Below are 19,900 nucleotides of genomic sequence, written 5' to 3' on the forward strand. Positions count from 1 at the left end.
AGCTGGCTGTGCGGGCACACCCTGCCCAGAGAGCGGTGCCGCTGACGTTGGCCGCCCCTCCCAGCACACCCGACATTGCATGGACTGCATGGGGCGACCCTGGACTGGCGGGAGCCGCCACTGCCCGTGGCCCACAGCCCCCAGCTTTCCAAACTGCATTTGCGGAGGGGCTGGTGCTGCCCGCGGTGCCGGGCGCAGCGGGGATGGATGCCGCCCCCCTGACTCCTTCATTGATGGAGCCTGCACAGATACCACTGCAGCCTTTGGTCCATCCCCTGGCACACTCACCACTGCCCGCAGGAATTCCAATTGTGCCAGCAGGACAGCCTTTGCCTCCCAGTCCGCCCCTCTGCATGTCATGCAGACTGGTTGATTTGATTTCATTTACGGTGCCAGCATCTGCTGTTTAACAGCATGTTTTGAGCAGGACACCTGTGTTCTTCTCCGCCCTGCCCACTGTGGGATGGAGTTCCGCGCCGGAGGTGGTGCCTGCCTTCTACGCCACGCCTGCTGTGGCACCACCCCTGCTGACAGCGGACTTCACCGTCACGCTTACTGCTACTCCGGCAGCAGCGGCAGCCTCAACTCCACCCACCCCGGAACCATCGGCATCACTCCCGGGAGGAACCGCCGCAACTGTGGCGCTGCCTGCTGCGTTCCAGCTGCAAGAGCCGCTGCCACCACTGACCTCAGGATTGGTGGGAGAGCCGTGGCCACTGCCGCCACCGGGTCCTCTGGGAGATGCGGCCGCATCACCCACCCCATGAGATGCGGGAGAGGGGTGTCCACAGGGTGCAGTGGCTCCCGCCGCTGCGCCCCCTGAAGCTGGCTCATCAGGAGCAGCTCTACCCTGCGATCCAGTGGCTGAGAGCCCTGTGTTGAACAATGAGTCCAGCCCTTTGTCCCCTCCAAACTGTACCGAGCTCTGCCCCTCCGAGGGAGAGCCGGCGGGGCGGGATACCAGCTTGGCCAGCAGCAGCACCACTGCTGCTGGTCCCAGAGCTGGGAATGAGGGGGGTGAGGTTGCAGATCAGGGAACTGTGCGGGGACAGGAGAGCAGTCCCTTGCACTGGGCGGGCATGGGTGGTGCAGGGAGTCTCAGAGCCCAGGTGAAATTCTATATTCCCCGGGGAACAGCCCCTTCTCGCACCCTGTGGATCCTGCTCTTGTGGTTTGCAGAGCGGGATGCTGAGGAGCTGTGGAAGAAACCATGGCTGAGCGGGGTGGGGGAAGGGCAGAAGCTCAGAGGAATTGCTGGGTTTCTCGCAGCCTGTTGGTTGCATGCACTGATGTATGAGTTTGAGGGAGGTCGCTCATTTATTAGTGGTCTTGAAGTGTCCCAGGAACCCCAGATTAAGGGGTCCCAGGAGATACCAAAGAGAAGCTGGGGGCCAAGCGGGGTGACTCTTGTCTCAGCAGAGAGTCTTGGCTCCTCCACCTTGCCTGGCATTGCTGGGTCTTAACCTCTGCCGCTGGCTCTTCAAAAAAAAAAAAAAAAAAAAAAAAAAAGAAGGAAAAAATGGTGGAAAGAGCTGTGTTTTCACTATGTTTCACTAACAGCTCAAAATATTGGGAAGCCACGAATCAACCTCAGCCCAAGTGATTGAATTAAGGGCTGTGGCCATGACATTTCAGAGGTTTCTCAAGTGTTGTGAATTTGGTCCTTTCTGAATTGGGTCAATTTCACTCAATTGTTTTGAAAGCCTTGAGGATGTAATTTGGATCTGAATTCAATTTCATCACTCAAGCTGTCCATTGAGGACATGATCGCATAGGCAAAGCCTTGCATGAGTCTTCTATTAAGTGCACACACCTTGCAAAAGTAATTCTGATGAATGCCAATCAAGGCAAACCTGCTGCACCTTACTGGCTGGGACAAATCCCAGAGGCCTAAAGGCTTTGCAGCTGTGGTAAAGAGATGTTACTCATCTTGTCAAATTCAAATTTGGCTAATTTGGGTATGTGCACATGTTGTAAATACCTTCTTTTCTGTCAGATCATACTCACACTGGGAAATGGGTTTTGACAAGTTGGACTACCAGTCCTTTGACAGTCTGACAATGAGTTGTTACTATCTTACAGTTGATAACTTATTCCTTGAAAATTATAAGTTTGGAAGCTCTTTGACTGATCTGAGCCAACATCCAATGAGGTTTTGAATTATCAACTAGTGAACCTTGGAGTTGTGTTTGCCCTCTTCTTTGCAAGGTGCTCTGACAAACACTGCCTTCTTCTTTAAACAAAAAGGGGGAAATGTAGGTCTCAGATTCAATCAAAGAAAGAAACTGAGAGTTTCCTGCCAGGCAAAAGCCTTGGAAAGAGCTGGGAAAGAATGTAAATAATTCTTTATCTCTCTTGTTTTTCACATTGTTTATAGTTAAGTTCTATCACTGTGTGTCAAGCACTCAGAACCAATGGTGTGGGTTGTTTTCACTTCAGAACCAATGGATTTGATCCTTGTGGAGCTCTGTATAAAAGTGTGGTGTATTTTGAATAAAGGGGAGTTTTTACTCACAGCAGTCTTCTGAGTCAGAGTCTTCTCATTCCCGTCCTGCCTCGACAGTGACATGTGCTGTCTGTAATTTCATTACTCTCTTGCCTACACAGGATGAAAAGATGTTCTGACTTTGTGTTCCCTCTCCCCTATGCGAAGTCTACTACTGATGGAACTGAGACATCCACTCTGGGTGCAACTCCAGGTTAGGCTGTGTGTACATAGAGCCTTTAATTAGGAACATTAGGAGTAGAACAGGGTGGAGTTATGGTGTTTTGTTTTTGTGTTTTTTTTTTTTTCTAATATGGATACAGTGGAAGGGAATATGATGGGAAAAATTTTAGATTAGCTGGTAACAGTGGAAATTTCATAAAGGTGCAGAATAGGCCTTTTAAGATTCAGCAAATAGCAGCCCTCTGACTGGTTAAAAAAGAGAGGCCAGGTTCAGGTTAAAGCATCAAAGTAATTAAGTAGATCTTCATCTAGAAGGGGGCAGCTACTGTTCTCTTCTCCAAGACAGTACTGGAGTGAAAACAAGACTTGCAAGTATTAATGCAGAAGTAATACCTAAATCTCAATGTCAAAGAAGAGGAACTATGGAATCTTCCAGGCAGGACGTACTGCAAGTCGCTCATTCTTCTTTCACTGCACAGCTCAGAAGCAAGGTTGGCAATCTTTGGTTACACCAAAACAAGTTGTGTTAATTGTCAGTCACTTGAGATGTATATGCTGCTCTGCAGAAACTCACAGGTTTGGCTAGATTATAACAGCAATGGGAGGAGAAACTGCTCCTCTCGCTGCAGTTCTTCTGGGCTGAGCAGCACGCTACTGAGAGATGGAAACATGACATGGTTTGTGATTGCACAGAGAAAAGATCTCTTAACTGAGAAGGTCAAAAGACCTGTTGATTACCTACTGCTAACAGAACTAGTGTGCCAGATCAGGATATGGGGCTATTCACAATTCAGTACAATTTGGACTGCTACATTGATTTTTTGTACAGTTACTGTTTTCAATTCTTTCTCTAGTGCTCTCTTGGTGATTACTTTGCCTAATATGCAGTTTCTTACCTGAATTAGCAGACATTCCTCATCAAGTGCAGCTGACCTTCGTATTGGACCTGTGCTGAAAATGTACTCTCCCTTGATAGAGCAAGCTAATTTATTCTTAAGTACCAGGCTAATTTTTCTCTCTGTCATATCCTGAATGAATATTATTTTTTCTTTTCAGTTATACTAGGGAATCTAAAAAAACATCACTGGTTTTGAAAAAAAGTATGGGTTGTTGTTGTTTTCCCCAAAGGAAACATCATCTTTCTAACAGGCCTCCCATGCCATTCTCTGGTAAAGGTATCTTTTTGGCATGTGAGCAAACCTGTGAATTCAGCACCACAACAGCCCAGGTGGTGCACAGCTCATGCTTTGTATTCAGTTAAATGGTGTGTAATAAATTGCTGTAGCCTGCAGATTAATCTTAGAAGTGGGAAGCAAACATGGAGAGTTTTTTAGCAAATTATTGATGGCACTTAACCGTTTCATTTCCCTGCTAAATTCTTTTCAGGATAGAGGGATGGGTTAGCTCTGTGGAAGGATTGGCACAAAGATCTCTGGATGCATTTTGCTGGACCCAACTTTAGCTCAGTATCTTCTAAAACCTGTATGTTTTTATTAGTTTTCTCTTTTCCCTCTTCACAGAGTTCTTCTGTGTGATCCCATGCTTCTGCTACCTCTTGTCACTGCAATTCCAGGCAAAGGGACAGCCAGCTTCTCGAGTGCTGCTCAAGCTCAGGAGTGGAAGAGAGGGGACTGATGTGGATTAGTGGCTGCAAGCAGAGACCCCAGTGGCCTGTAAAGGATTAAAAGTACATGGCTCCTGCTTGAAGCAGGTAAAAGCACTTTATTTTCCCCCCTTGATCTTTCTGTGACTCAGAGCAAAACTTTTCTGTACATAAACAACTCTTCCAGCTCTGTGAACTGGAGGAATTTGGTACAAGAATGGCTCGGTATTTTAGGAAAGGTGACTATAAATGAGTATAGTGAATTGTTATGCATATATTTTAAATGTAATACAAATGGCTTTTGCCTTATTACCATGTTGTAATAGTGGAGTAATTTACATTTTTTGTTTTTCCACAAAAAGATGAAGCTATCATTCAGCAGACCCTGGGAAATAAGTTTTTATAATCAATTGGAAAAATAAAGCTGCATTTTAAAATATTTAGTTGCATGATTATATCATTTTAGTATTGTAAGTGTAATTTATAACTGTCTAGTTATTTAGTACCCTATTTGTCAGCAAATGAACATGTATTTTCAACACGGATTCTTGTTAAAATCTTAAAAAAAATTATAATGTGGAGTTTGACCTCCATAGTCACTGCCTGATAAAGCATAAGTAAATATGTTGTTTAAACTATGCAGTAGACAAATATATCAGGAAAAGACTTCAGATATTATGGTGATACTGTTAGTGACCATTTCCTGATCATTCCTATAATTGTTTCAGTTATTTCATATTAACAATTCTTTAATTAAGTGAATGCCAGAAGGATAAATTCACAAAAAGGAAAATCACTTTACATATAACTTAGTGAGATAACAATGTGTAGAACCTATTTTAAAGAAACCATGAGAGATATATTTCATTCATCAGTCTGACACAAAAGGAAATTATGTCCTCTAATATGTAATGAAATAAATAAAGGTCAGATGGTTCATTCGTCTGCATTTGTTTTGTTCAGTTCTACCAGTTAAACAGGATGTTTTCTATTACATTGCTTTCAGGTTTCCTGGTAACAGTAGCACCAAAATAAAGACCAGATTTTGTCAATATGAAATTTACTCCTCCTGAATAAAGTTTTATATCTAGAATCTGCAAAGAGAAAAGCTGAAATAAGATGTGGGAGCTGCTATATTTCTGTGTAAGCACCAGGCTGAGATCCATACAAGCCTACAGGAGTCAGGTAACTTGGTTTCTACCAAAACTCAGGGAGGTGAGTACATTTGGTCTTAAAGCTTTGTTTTGCAAATGTGAGCTTTATAAGGTAAAACAGCCTCCCAGTATTCACTGTATATATGAGTATATATGAACGATGCCTTGGGTATCCAAAATCTACACAAGTGAAAAGGACAGCATGGAGCATGCAGTTTCTCAGCTGTGAAGCAGCAGCCTTGCTAAGCCACACTGCTTATGAGGCAGGCTACTGGATCTTCCTCACCACACTTGGCTCGTGCCCTTAGGTGACCTCCAGCTCAGGCAGAACATGAGTTAACTGCTGGCAAGTTTCAAAGCGCATGGGGTTCAAGGGGAAGTAAAGGCTTTAAGCCAGTCATGTGCACTGGATGTTCCACCTAACTGGAATGTGGTTTGTGTTGAGGTATGTTTTCTTTGTCTATTTCTTTTCTGAAATGTGCAATTACAAAAATTAAAATATTTACATAATTACAAATGAAATTTCAGTGTCAGCTTTTTCTGTCATCAAATGGAATATTCCTATGTGCAGCAGGTGGATTATTTTCCTTGAGGATCAGATACAAAACTGTTTTCAATACAGAGAACAATAAATTGATTATTACAGCTATATACTTTCTGGTCAAGAAGCTTCCCTGTGTTCAGAGGCGATGCTTGTCCCATAGCTCCCATATCAGATGTGTGCCAGGCTTCACAGTAGTTGCTAACCAGTCGAATCCCATTTGCAGTTGAACCATGCCATATTATTTTTTGAGGCCTGAAAAGTAATGTTAAAAAGTTATTTACTGGAAAAGTCTCTTTTGCTTTATTCAACTGCACATTTGTATTGTGTGGTGATCTGCATTCCTTGTGCTTGAAGCAAAGAGTAGTTAGGTAAAGATGAAGACAGAAAGGAGAGAAAGAAAGGAGAACACAATCTGATATGCCATTTCTAGACTAGCAGAAAAGGGAAAATGGCATAAAGAAAGTGAGAAATTTTTATCACATGTCTAGTAGCCCAAGATACTGCTACTGTTTCTTTTACTATTTGGTAAAAGTAGAAAAAAACCCCTTACATATAACATAAAAATGGTAATGTCAACTCACCAAGATGAATCAGTCATGACATTCCTGCCATCAAAGGAGTATATTGGAACATGAATGTTGAATTGTCCACCATTTCCATCAAATATAGATTCCCAGTTACTGAAAAGGGTTTCTCCCTGTTAAATTGCAAAGCCACTTTTACAAACAAACAAATCCCTAAATTACACCAAATTCCAAGTCTACCTTCATAGACTTATCTGTAAAATTTTATCTGCATTGAAGGACACTTGTGATTTCATCTTTCACACCAGTTTCTGCATAATGTTCCTGAACAAACTTGTCTGTCAACTCTATGCAAGTAGCTGTCTGGTCCATGCTTTTGCCTCAAAATTATCTTTCTGTTCTGTTGTCACTCCAAAAATTCAGCTTGATCATCCCCTGTCTTTTTCCTCCTAAGGCATTGTTTGAAAAATTGCTTATAACTACTGTAGCTGTAGAGAAAATATAGACATAAATTGTACTGGAGCTTCTGTTAAGGTCACAGTTTTGTGAAAAGTGTTGCAAACATTCAGGGCAAAACTTTTGCATTTGGCTTCCTCTCAAGCTGCTTTTGAGTTTTTCCAGTCAAGGTTGAAACAATATTGTCTTCACAAATTTCTCTCAAGGCTCTGTGTTTGCACTTTAGAGTAGCATCCATTCAACATGTTTCAAGCATCATGTGTTTTTCCTGTAGGCTTCTTTGGCCGCCTGTCCTGGGAGCCAGCCAATGCTACAAAGACATGGTTTGTTTTCCTCAGTTTTAGAGTGTGTCTGTTTATATGAGACCACAAAATGACTCATGCTCTAGACTCTCCTCTCTGTTCCATTGGGGTATATCCAATATCATTCCTAAGCACAGAATTTGCATTTTTCTTCAAAATGAGAAAAATAGGCATTTTATCCTATGATCACACTAAAAGGTAGAACATAGTAACTTCATCACTACTTCTTTGTTTCTTGAATCTGGCTGTGAAATATGAAGCAAAGCTGCTTCTTTATAAAATGCAGTTTGGGCTGAAACTTAGTGTTTTTGCTATTTTCCAAGATTTTTGGGGAAACTACAGCCTATCCAAAAAAACCAAGCACTAAGTACCCATTTTTACCTGAAGATTGACTACTGGCAAATTGTGTCGGTCTGTTTTTCTGACAACTGTGGCCAGATCTTGCAAGTGCGATGAGAGGAAGGCTCTGTAGGTGGATGTCAAACCAGCAAGCTGGGCCTGCTGAAAACACTGAAAATCTGCTCGCATGTCACCAGACAATGGGAAGTTCAAAGCCACCAGATGCAACTGGAAGAAAAAAAGAAGAAAGGGCGCCATTTAAAAAAAGTTTATGACACAGGGAGGATACATCTTGGAAACAGAACAGTGCTCCTGCCAGCACAGAACACATACCCTTCATAACAGGTATGAAAGTTATTTGTTGCCATAACATTACATTTCTCAGAGCCATGAGACCCTTAGCAGAAATACCAATTTATCTTTCTATGTTAAGGGAACCATGAAGATTATATACCCCTAGAAATAAAAATCATTTAGAAGCAGCTAATATTTGGAATAATATTTGTGAAATCTTGGACTTTTCACACTCACAAAATCACAAATCCTGCAAACTTGGAAAAAAGTAGCAAGAAGTGACTAGGCACCATTAAAAAAGAAGAAGTAGCATGCTTAATTCAAGCAGCACAGATGCAAGAACTAATCCACATTCTTCCTTTTTTTTTTTTTTTCCTGTTTCATTTTTAAGTATGTCAGTTACCTTGCTTTCTTTCTCTAAATATTTTAAAGTCTTTTAAATAGAGGCTTAAGTTCTAAAGTGTCCATTTAGGCCAAACAGCACTTCCAAGACTGAAAATATTTTAACAAATATTTTAATAATTTGAAGCACTATTGTTAGTTTTGATGTTACTCTGTAATCCAGGTACAATCACTAAGTGAAGAGGTATTCCTAACTCAGGATTTTTTTCTGTTTGAGATGGGAAAGGGGCTGGGATGATGAAAGTAGATCTGGAGGGAACAATTTGAAATTGAGTTTGAGATGTCTGAGTAAATTAAATAAGTATATTTGTAAATTTCTGAAGTAAAATCTCTGAGTTTGAAGAGCAAATATCACAAATGTCCCTAAAGATGCAAACTGTCACATTACAAAGCATGGCTCTGCAGCTGCAATACCTATCTCATACTTACTGCTGGTTTTCCATTCTTCATATTTGATATTGGTCTCAGTGCTGGAATAGACTGAATTCCCTGTTATTTGAACACAAGCAAAAAAAAAAAAGTTAAATATCAGAATTCTACATACTCAGTAATTTTTTAAATAAAAATTTAATCACACCTGGAGTTTTGCATGAAAGCAGTCTGCTCTTGGTAGGAGCAGAAGAGCAGTTGAGGAAAATCAAAACTGAAAGGGTAAGGAGGATGTGAAAACAGAAAATGTAATGGGTGGAAATACTTCTCAACCCTGTTAATTGTTTCAGGAACAGCAAAGTTTTCTTCTCTAGTTATGGCAAGTATGAGTAACAAGCTACCAGATGGAGCAGATGGGACACTCAGGTGGTGTCAACTGGAGGCTGCAGAAAATGTCTTATAACTTGAGGTCTAGACATTTTCCAGTGTGCTGATGAACTTCTCCCTGACCTACTTTAACATTTTTTATTTGTTTCTGGCCATCTTCCTTCTTACTGCTCTTTCTTAGCACTCTCTTGCCCTTTCATTTTCTCAGCAGATCAACTAACTTGTCATCAAAACACCCTTCTCTACTCCCTCTGTCATTTCTTGGCTTTCATCCTCCCACAGTTTTTTGGGACAGACAGCATGTTCACATGCGAATTGGTACAATAACTTGCAGAATGGGGTCAGGCCCAAACTAATAATTGAGGCTTTAAAGAACACCCTCTGCACACTGCAGGTTAAGCTATGTTCAGGTGATGATTATGGTACACTGAATACAGGACTATAACCTTTCAAAGAAAATCTATTTTTTTAGAAACCCTTTTCTGACCTTCCTTGAAGGGGATCAGGGCTTGATATGACTCATTCCAGGCTTATGAAACAGAATTCTGTGGGTTTGTGGGTTTTTGTTTGGTTTTTCTTTTATTTTCTTTTTTTTTTGTTGTTGTTTGTTTCTTTTGTTTTATTTTGGGGGTTTTTGTTGCTTTTTTTTTTTGAGGGGGGGATTTTTTTGTGGGCAGCTTACTTTATTCTACTTTTTGTAAATGTTGCTTTGTCTCTTTAGTGTTTGGAATCTCAGAAGATACTGGAAACAGATGTCTGTCCAAGCAAATCAATCTGCAAGCATATGTAGTGGTAGGATGCTTATTTTGAACTGGCAAGTCTTGGTGGAAAATCACATTCTGCATACAACTTCTGTCAAGAGTATCATACATCTAGACTCAGTTTTTCATGGTCCAGTATTTTGTACTTACATGGCTTGATATGGCGGGAGGAGGAAGGCTGTCAGCAGGGATAGGAATTAGCTCACCAAGCTGAAAAAAACAGAAAGGAGAGTAGAACAAAAGCATATCACCAGGAGCTTCTAAATTCAAAAAAAGGAGTCTTTGCATCCACACTTCTCTCCCTCTGTAAAAATATCTCCCTCACCTTCATTGTGAGCAAGGGAGTTGGCAAAGATTAGGGTGTAATGCAATAGTACCTGCAATTTTCTCCATCCTTTCTGAACACGGATAAAAACCTCACTGGTTTCCCTCAGATAGATTAGTGTACCTTCTGCTACATAATGAACTTTTTCCAACATACCCTCAATGTTTTGGAATGTCGTAACCTGTCAAATAGGAAAATGAAACATACTTCATCAGATACACAAAACACTCTGCAAGTTAAATAATCTCATTTGTATATATAAATGTCAAGGCTTCTTCTGCAGGAGATGCTCATAAAGTCAGTTTTATGTAATTTAGTCCATAAAGTAATACGAATGTCTTGCTACTTTGGCATACTAGCATCATCATTCTGTGGATTGTAGTAGAACGACAGAAGTTTTGTACAAATTTTGTAGAGTGAAGATTGTTGCACTCCTACAATTTAGCATCCTGGGTCAAAATGGCAGAATTCAGAAAAGAACTGCAGTAGTTTAAAACTGGGAAATTTCAGGAAAATGCAATTTCTTTCACTTTTTTTTTCCTCATTACTTCATTGTCAGAAGGAATATGACTGCTTTATAAATAATGAAGACTCTACTATAGATTTGTATATGTTTTTATTAATCTTAGTTTTGACCTAAGTAAGCTCAGACCTTCTGTCTGAGACAGTAGCTCCCAGCCTTCAACTACAGTCTTCTGTCTTGGGGCACCAGTCCTTAAACATTTTTTTTCTCTCCTAAGTTATTTGAGAATTTTGTTCTTTTTACAGAAACTATGACTTATTAATTTAGAAACTACTGACACTTCTGCCTTAGCTTTTTTTCTTCATGGATATCTTAGATCCAATTTTGATTAATTTCATAATATAAGAAAAATAAACAAATTTACATGTATTTTCTGGCATAATGATTTTTAGAATTACTAGGGAAATCTACAGTTTGTATCTTAAAATTATGTGGTTTATAAAACATTCTAATAAATAAAAACATAGGATGGAACTTTCACTCCTTCAGTGCTACCAGTGACCACCAGAAGTTTTGAAGAAAATTTTCTACAGCAAACTTCCTTATTTTGCTCTCTTACCAGATTCCTGGTGGCAGGTGACCCTGGCTCTCCAGGAGGACCTGGTGGCCCAGGCATTGCAGCTGCTAAAATAAAATAAGCATACAATACATGCTGAAGGTCATCTTTTATGAGAGAGAATGTGAGTGACACAGAGAAAGGACTTAGTGATGGTGTCCAGGAGCAGTGGAAGTTCTAAATAGCCGTAGTTGTGCCCTTAACAGCTCAAGTCAAATACAGAAAATACATTCTAAGGAGTTTTTAGAAGCAATGATGGAACAGTCTTTTCTCTGTTTTTTGGGAGGGTAAGGCCAATAGATTGCAATTTGTTGTAGAAACTGCAAATGAAGAACACAACCCACGTAAATTTACCAGAATTGTGTTCTGTTAGCTAGTGTGCATGGAAGAGAAAGAATTTTTTGCTACTGCCCATATAAGCTTTGAGGGAGTCATAGCATCTTTTGCTCTAAAGGAAAACAAAAATTTACTTTTTCTCAGATGGAATATTCATGTATTTAAGCTCAGCTTGTATTACAAAAAAGAATTCTTCAGGGGTATGAACTTGGACTACTAAGACCGCAGTCCACACTGCCTGGTACCTAGTATCTGTCTATACTCCAAAAGTTAATTTCTTCATCTTAAGCTCTTTTCTGGAGTAAAAACTTCTTTCTTTTAAGCAGGAAAGATTCAAAGATATGGAAGAGTAAAAGCATACATTTTGTGCAAATGCATGTCATGATGATAGAACTTCAAAGATGTTTAAAAGGAGTTTCTACACAAGGACCTTGCTTGGTTGGTTTTGTGAAACCCAGAAGAGCCTCGAGATCACCTTTTGCAAGAAGAATCTATGCACTGAGGCATTTGCAAGGATACTGCAGAGCAGGAGCAGGTCCTTCATGCCAATGGCAGGGGAAGGACGTCAGCTCTCAGAAGTGTTGATAGCTATTTACCTTCAGATAAGCTATTCCTCTTTCCCCATATTGTGTACGTGAACTCAGTACTACAGTATGTGAACTCCATAATTACAGGTAGTAATAGCTTTAAAAGAGATAACTGAACCTCGAAGATAGGGAAAAACATCTGTTCCAAACATTTAGTAAAATCTGTGCTGCCTAAAGAACCTTTTTACAAAGCAAAGAGGAAAATGTGTAGGAGGATGATGAAGACTAATGGCAGAGAGCATAAATTAAAATATAGGGATGGAATACTAATAATGATTTGTTTTGTCCGACTGGGTCTCTTAGCTAATATCCAGAAGTACTTAATCTAAATTACACAGGAAAAGGCCTGAAGACCTTTATGTGCCTCATGGATGCTGCAGATCTGTCTGTATCTTGATGGTCAAGGACCGGTTCACATAAAGCCTATGTTCCAATGTTGACCATTTAAAGGATTTTTTCTTTCTCAAATATTATTCAGAGGATGAACACTTCTGATAGACACTAAATTAAAATATTGACAGGATGACAGAACAGAAGTCTCACCTGCTGTGTAAATGAGGCCTGGTCAGGTTCAAGAAATACCCAGAGAGAAAAAATTGAAGAGAGATACGTCAAATTAGCATACTGGAAGCATAGGTGTTGTGGAAAAACAGGCTAATTGTTTGTTCTCATGAATGGAGATCCTGTTTTTGCTAGACCTGTCAAAACTTTAGGAAGAACAGATCTCTGTTACAGCATCTCTATTCAGGTAATGTCTCCCTTTCTATTAGTACACCATCTTCAGCTGAGATTAAGGAATGCCCTGCTCTGGTTTTACCTGGCTGGATTCCCATGCTGGTCACAGATTCTAGACAGAGGAATCGGTCATTTTCTCAGACATACCTATCAAGTAATGTCAGAGGAGCCCAGGACCCCATCCATCAGAACCCAGGGCTGGACATTAACAGTATGAGGCTTGTCACTAGGAAACCTGTGTCCCAAAAGGAGTCAAAAGCATAAATGTCTTGAACTCTGACACCTAATTTCTAACTACATACTCCCTTTTATGTCATCTCTCTTGATGCGACTAATTGTGGCACATTTTGCTTCTTTTCTAACTCATAAGTTGAAAACCATTAGAGGCAGAGTAAGCAATCTGAAGTTTCATTTCTATTCAACATTTGCATAGAAACTAGTTTTTAGAACCAGTTCTCCAGAAGTCTGATTCTAGACCTAAACTCTACTGTGAGTACTGACTTTTCACCAGAAAATTAGAGAAGCACTTGGGCTACAAAAGACCCTTAAGATCATCACCTCCACCGGCAGCACCCAGAACTGCAAAGTCTGCTACTAACACGTCTCTAAGTTACCTGTCCCACTGTTACACTTCCAGAGATGGTGACTCAACCACTTCCCTGGGCAGCCTGTCCCAGTGGCAATCCTTTAGGTGAAAAAAAATTTCCTAATATCCAATTTAAACCTCCCCTAGTACAACCTGGGGCCATTTCCTCTTGTCCTGTTGCTTGTAATCTAGGAGAAGATACTGCCCCTCCTGGCTACACCCACCTTTCAGGCATTTGTGGCGAGTGATAAGGTCACCCCTGGACCTCCTTTGCTCCAGGCTAAATACCCCCAGCTGCCTCAGCTGCTCTTCACAGGACTTGTGCTCCAGACCCTTCCCCAGCTTGACTCCCTTCTCCAGCACCTCAATGTGCTGCATTCTTGTCATGAGGGGCTCAAAACTGAGCACAGAATTTGAGTTGGGGCCTCACCAGTGCTGAGTACAGTGGGACAATCACTGCACTGGTCCTGCTGGCCACATTATTCGCATACAGGCCAGGATGCCCTTGGTCTTCTTGGCCACCTGGGCATTGCTGGCTCATGTTCAGCAACAGCCAACCAGCACCCTCAGGTCCTTTTCTGCTGGGCAGCTTTCCAGCCACTCTGCATGGAGTTGTGACACAAATGCAAATGCAGGACCTGGCATTTGGCCTCACTGACCCTCACAGAGTTGACCTTGGACCATTGGTTCAGACTGTCCAGACCCATCTGTAGAAACTTCCCGCCCAGTCTGGGGGCAAACTCACTAAAGTGTACATTTGATCCCCTGAACAGATAATTGATATTTGATAGGTCTGGACTCAATACTGAGCCCTGGGAAAAACCCCCTATGTTGGCCACCAGCTGGATTTAATTCTATTCCCCACAAGAAGAGTGTTTTGTCCCAGATTTTGCCAGCTGATCAATTTGATGGATTTTGCAAAGCTGTCAAGGTAACCTATCTCTACTAAATAGATTTCCTCCCAGCCACAACCACAGCAAGATCCTTCATGCAACAGCACTTCCATGGCACTAGTCAGTGAAAACTGTCTGCAGAGAAATGGTCCCTTTTGTGCTCTTAGTTCCAACTCCTCACCTAGGAGAAATTGGTGGAGGGCAGGAGGAGAGCAGGGAACAACCTGATTCAGGTATGCAGAGAGGGTGGGCAGGTATGAAAGATTGGTCATGTGTGGGTTGTGGGCATGTAGCTGTACACTTGCATATGCACTGAAAAGCTCACCTGAGCCATATATTGCAGGGGGGCCTGGTGGTCCAGGTGGTCCAGGTGGGCCAGGAGGTCCAATTTTTCCATAACCTGGTAAGCCAGGTAGTCCAGGTAATCCTGGAGGTCCTCTGGGTCCAACAACTGAGTCCCCTTTTGGTCCCTGTCAGTGATGAAAATAATTTCCTTGAATGTATTGATTTCACTGCTGCAGGGCCATCATCTCTGGTGGCAACATTTACCAGGTGCCTGCCACTACACAGCCATTTAGACATGAGTCTGTATGTAATTTTCTCCAAGGAAGCATGGGTATAATGGAAAATGAAAATTTTAACCACATATCGAAATAAAGTCAAGGATTTAAATTCAGAAAGCTTTCTGAAAATTCTTATATGTATCCCCGAGCAGCTGATACCTGCAAAACTCTCAGCAGTGCTCTCAAAGTCCTGGATCTCTACTCTGCTCATGCTGAGACTGCTTGCTTTGATGGGCTCAGAGAGTTTGTGGAAAACTTTAATGTAAAGTGTGTCTATGCAAGGTGTACACCTCATGATGAGTGCTATCTTCTCCCTCCTGTGATCAAATGTTAGCCTTTAACCTCTTCAGCTTCCAGACTTGCAGAATAAAAACACATAACTCCCTTCATTTCCAGTTTAGCAGTGAGTCCTCAGCCTGAGTGAGGAAGACTTCTGCTCCCTGTGCTCACACCAATCTGCAGACATGGAACACATTGGACCCAGGACAAGGACAGCTCAGCTGTGCCAGTAGAACAGTTTCTAAGCAGGGAAGCAGTTCTCAGCAATGTGGAATAGAACCAGAGGGACTTTTAAAGATGGTCTTGCTAACCTAACACTTCATCCTCAGCTGTGGCCCATTCATTCATGGCTCTTGACACAGATATGGCAATAGAGGAATGCAATTAATTTATTTGTTGCCAGATCCCAGGGATAAACTAGCTTCTAAAGAACTGGTGCATTTTATTCCAAAGCAGCTGTGGTGGCAATTGCCAGAAGATAAAATTAAAAGGTAGACAGAAGACAGGCTGAATTTTATGGAAATGGTCCAGATAGCTACACACTGGTCTTTTCAGTCATATTTTTCTGATTACTAGGAAAACAGGATTAATTATTTAGATGGCCAGTAATTTTCAAGTCAGCTTCTGACTAACTTTATATGGCCTATTTTGGTATTTACAGGAGTATAAGTAGTAGTGTCACAAATTATACATGCTGCTTTGATTTGTAATGCTGTTAATAGCATGATCTAGATACTGGTGTAGCTATATGAGACAGCTGAGCACAATATTATGTCAGTATTTCATAGCAAAGTAATTCTATGCACAACAGTGAAGTGTCTCTGTTTACACTTAATGCAATTTTTTCCTATTCACTTAATGCTTAGCATGTAAATTTTTGTATCGTTCCTAGCAATCCTGATGTTTGTCTCTTTTTAGTGCCTTCTAAACTAATTCTAAATGGGTAGTCATAAATATTCCCATTCTACAACCTGCATGACTTACAATTAATCCTGGTCTTCCAGGTGGTCCAGGAGGTCCTGTCAGAAAAAACCCTCCATTTGGTTCTCCTTTTTCTCCTTTTACACCGGTAGCTCCATTGTCTCCTTTTTCACCCTTTGAAGAAAATGTATTTTAAAATGTTGAGCTGAAGTGAGACCAGAGCACAATGCACTGAGCTTTTATATTTACATGAAATCTCTGAGTTTATAAAGGAAAAGGTAAAGGAGAGCACCTGCTTGAAATGTTTTAAACATAACTTTCTTCTTCTTCTGTGATATGGGATGAAAAGGAATGCTTTCTCTATTGGGGCTGCAAGGCTCACTCAGGGCAAGGGCTAGGGGAGGTGGGGTTTGGTGGAGGCAGAGAAACTGCCTGTTGCTATTTCCTGCTATTCCGTCCAGCAAAACCTTGTTCACTGCTGTAGCTGGAGGTGAAGAGAGAGCTGGAGGAAGCATAAAAGCCTGGCTTTGTGCTTTCCTCCTTCACCAAGGAGAAACCAAAGCAAGATTGACATTGAATGGACAGCTATTTGAAAGTATGTAACAAAGTGAGCAGAGGAGGGTAGGAGTGTGTATAGGGATAACAGAAGAGACCCTACACAAAATTGCAAACACTTGAAACAGTATGTCTTCTGTTTTGCATGGCTGAACATCAGTTTGGGAAACAGAGCAATAGGTAAGAAGCAGCATTTAATTACTACATTATTATGTCTCTGTCCAAGATGAGCCACAGCATTTATGCATTCCTCCCACATTATTTTTTTCTGCCTGCTTTTTTTCCCCCTTCATTTTTTTTTTTTTTTTGGTTGAGTTTTTTCATGTTTCTGAGAAATAAACCTGTGGATAGAAGAGGCAAAGGGCAAAGCCAGAATGGCAGATATCTGCAGGCAGCCAGAGGACATGGCTATTTATAGTTCCTCTTCTGTCTTTTAGTCTTTGTAGATTCCCAGTAAACATGATGCAAAAAGCTTCTTTATTCCAGGCCATTTTGGGGAGTGGAAGGACTAGACAAAAAATGAGTTATTGGCAGCTAAATCTGTAAAGCTACATACATTACACTGTAAGGTCAAAGAAATCCTATTGGCTTTGCCACATACATGGGACACTTTATGCCATAGGAATAACTTTGGTGTACTCAGCCAAGCAGAAATAAAATCCTAAAACCAGGCAGCATTAAGAGTTCTTCCAAGACACTGTCAGCACAACACTTTTGGTAGTATCATTAAATGATAATTTGATTCACATTTTTTCAGTTGTTCTATTGATAGAGTCCTATTCACATAAAAACATTTAAAATAATATCATATTTTTATTAATTTTTGTCACTTGAAGCAGTCAAGGAAATAATGAAACAGAGAGAGACTAAACAAATCAATGTATGGGTATACTTTGCTGTAAGAGCTTCCAGGAAAAGTAGTTTCCATAATTTAATTCTATTCAGTGTGCTTAAAAGAGAAATAACATGACATGGAAGTGATTTCCACCCCCTTTTCCCCTCACCCAGTGTTCTAGAAGCCCTTTAGGTAATGGATGTCTTTTACCTGAGCTGGCATGGAAACAAAAGCATTCATTTAATGCAGATATGTTAGGTAACAGTGAATTATGACTCACTTTAATACCACTGGGAAGGTAAAAAGCCTCAGTAATGAAGTTTCTTTCAAAAGTAATCTTTATAGACCTCTGATGACTGCTATCTCTATAGTTGCTATAAACTTGCCTATGTAGCTGGAGTTTAAGAAATGAATATAATTTGTAATTGCTGATACCCTTATATTTGTATATTTCACCATGTTGCATTGGTTTGTGCTTTATTTATAGTAAAGTACACTTTAAAAAAAGCTTAGCAGAACTCAAACACAAATGGGATATAATTACCTTTATGCTATTAATAAAATGGCTGAAATATGATGGAGGCAGAGGTGGACCTGAAAAATGAAGACAATACAATATAGTACAATAATTAACTGTAATTTTCCTTTTAAAAGTATTGCTTTTGGTATTACTGGTTTAGGAGTTCAAAGGAAAACTATTTACAATAATGGCATTAACCTTTATATCAAACATATTTTTAGTTTGGTTTCCTAATAAAGCAAGACTTATACAGCCTATCTTGTCTGTGCCTTGTCTGTCACTCTTCCACCTTAAAAATTTCTGAATCTGATTGGGATTTCAGAAAAATTAGAAGCAAAGAAGGCTCAAATATGAAAAATTCCCAGTTTTCTGAAAATACAGCAGCTGGAAAGAGGAGTGAAAGAGAAGTATCCATGTTAACCCCTTTGATGCAAGCCAAGGTAAAATAGAAGCTTTTCATATGTTTTGCTGGTAGTGGAGTGATCCATCAGTAGATGTGTGATCTTTCCTGCAAAAACAAGTACCAGAACTGACAAGAGAAATAGGTAGTGCTGCTGCTGTGCTGCAACAATTATACAATAACTCTTCCTTGACATTCTTCTGCAATGAAAACCAATATCAGATTCAATGGTTATACCACTCGTGTTTTCTGCCAATGTTGGTCAGCCAAAGCTGTCAAGCCAGCACAAAAGGTTCGAAAAGCCTTCAGATGTTATCTGCTTGGTATCTATTTGGGGAAAAAAAAAAACAACAAACCAACGTATTTTGCAGCTTCCCATAACAGTTCAGTGCATTTTCTTCAAATGTGTTTTGATTAATTTTTGAGATTCTTGAGCCCAACCCTCTGCCAGCCATAGGGCTCATTTCCCAGTGTGCCACCTCAGATAAAGTTAAATCAAGCAGACATTGTGGGGCCAAAAAGTATTCTCATTATGGCCCCTGTTTGGATTTTATTCCAGCCTTATCAATTACAGCTTGCAGTAGTGATCTGCTTGATCCTTGTGAGGGGAAGGGAATGGACAGGTGGAATGGCAGGTGTCCTTCTCAGATGTTGCTTAGTATTAATCTCTACAGTGAGCACTATATCTGAGGTCTTTCTAGGATGACCATCAAGGAGTCTAGGTCTGAATGAAGCCCATGGCTGTTGAGTTTGCTCTCACACTTTTTGTGTTGGCTTCATATTTTAACATGTTATCAATCAATAGAACCTGTTTATAAGATTGGAGAGGTAACATTTTGTGAGAAGCAGAAAATAAATCCACTGCATGCAACTACAAATGCCACAGTTCAAAAAGCTTTTCTGGTTCCTGGAACCCAACAAATGTAGTGGAAAGAGTTTCATCCACTTTCCCCTCAGAAAATTTCCTGTAGTTTAATTATGAAACTACTGGTTTGTAGATTTTCCCTGTCTGTGGTTATGTGGGCACCGGTAAGAATTAGAGAACTGCTTTGTATGAAATAATATTTTAGCAACTACGTCATTAAGCAAAAAAACAAATAGGAATATTTTTAAAAGCAGCAACAGAATTGGTCTTAGTTAGCATGCTTCAACTTCATGTTGAACAAAATGTTGGAGCCAGTTGATCTGTTGTATCAAATGAATAGATCTCTGTTATTTTAGGAGAAAAATGAATTTTCAGTTTAATCAGAATTGTGGTGTTATTTTCCCCATTCTTTACTAGCTGCAGTTTTACAGCAAAATCTTAAGAACAATCCTCTCATAATCTTTTTATGAAGCACCTGAAATCATCAGATATAGGCAAGAAAGTACTTCTAAGATAATAATTTGCATTCAGTACAGAACCTGGAAATGAACAGATATATTTGTGGTGGATAAGCCAGCACTGAAGAGAAAATTTTATTTTTTGTTTGGGAAAGTTTCT

The 19,900-nt window shown here is 40.4% G+C and overlaps 1 protein-coding gene across 3 annotated transcripts in view; it reads right to left on the reverse strand.

Moving 5' to 3' along the window:
- Window positions 1-4,649: 4,649 nt before the first annotated feature.
- COL15A1 (collagen type XV alpha 1 chain) overlaps window positions 4,650-19,900 on the reverse strand; it is a 120,544-nt gene continuing 105,293 nt past the window's right edge. For 2 of the 3 annotated variants that reach the window (XM_085571573.1, XM_085571571.1), the window contains 11 exons: window positions 18,042-18,091; window positions 16,171-16,281; window positions 14,670-14,814; window positions 12,674-12,691; window positions 11,211-11,275; window positions 10,181-10,309; window positions 9,954-10,013; window positions 8,716-8,775; window positions 7,633-7,818; window positions 6,551-6,666; window positions 5,857-6,221 (listed from right to left, as the gene is read on the reverse strand). In XM_085571573.1, the coding sequence (XP_085427699.1) occupies window positions 6,005-6,221; window positions 6,551-6,666; window positions 7,633-7,818; window positions 8,716-8,775; window positions 9,954-10,013; window positions 10,181-10,309; window positions 11,211-11,275; window positions 12,674-12,691; window positions 14,670-14,814; window positions 16,171-16,281; window positions 18,042-18,091 (1,157 nt within the window). In that variant the 3' untranslated portion in view covers window positions 5,857-6,004. Of the gene's footprint in view, window positions 6,222-6,550; window positions 6,667-7,632; window positions 7,819-8,715; window positions 8,776-9,953; window positions 10,014-10,180; window positions 10,310-11,210; window positions 11,276-12,673; window positions 12,692-14,669; window positions 14,815-16,170; window positions 16,282-18,041; window positions 18,092-19,900 lie in introns of all 3 variants that reach the window. The other variant, XM_085571572.1, reaches the window with a different exon arrangement.

Source organism: Lonchura striata, chromosome 2, assembly GCF_050655825.1.
Source record: "Lonchura striata isolate lonStrDom1 chromosome 2, ASM5065582v1, whole genome shotgun sequence".
NCBI classification, from domain to species: Eukaryota; Metazoa; Chordata; class Aves; order Passeriformes; family Estrildidae; genus Lonchura; species Lonchura striata.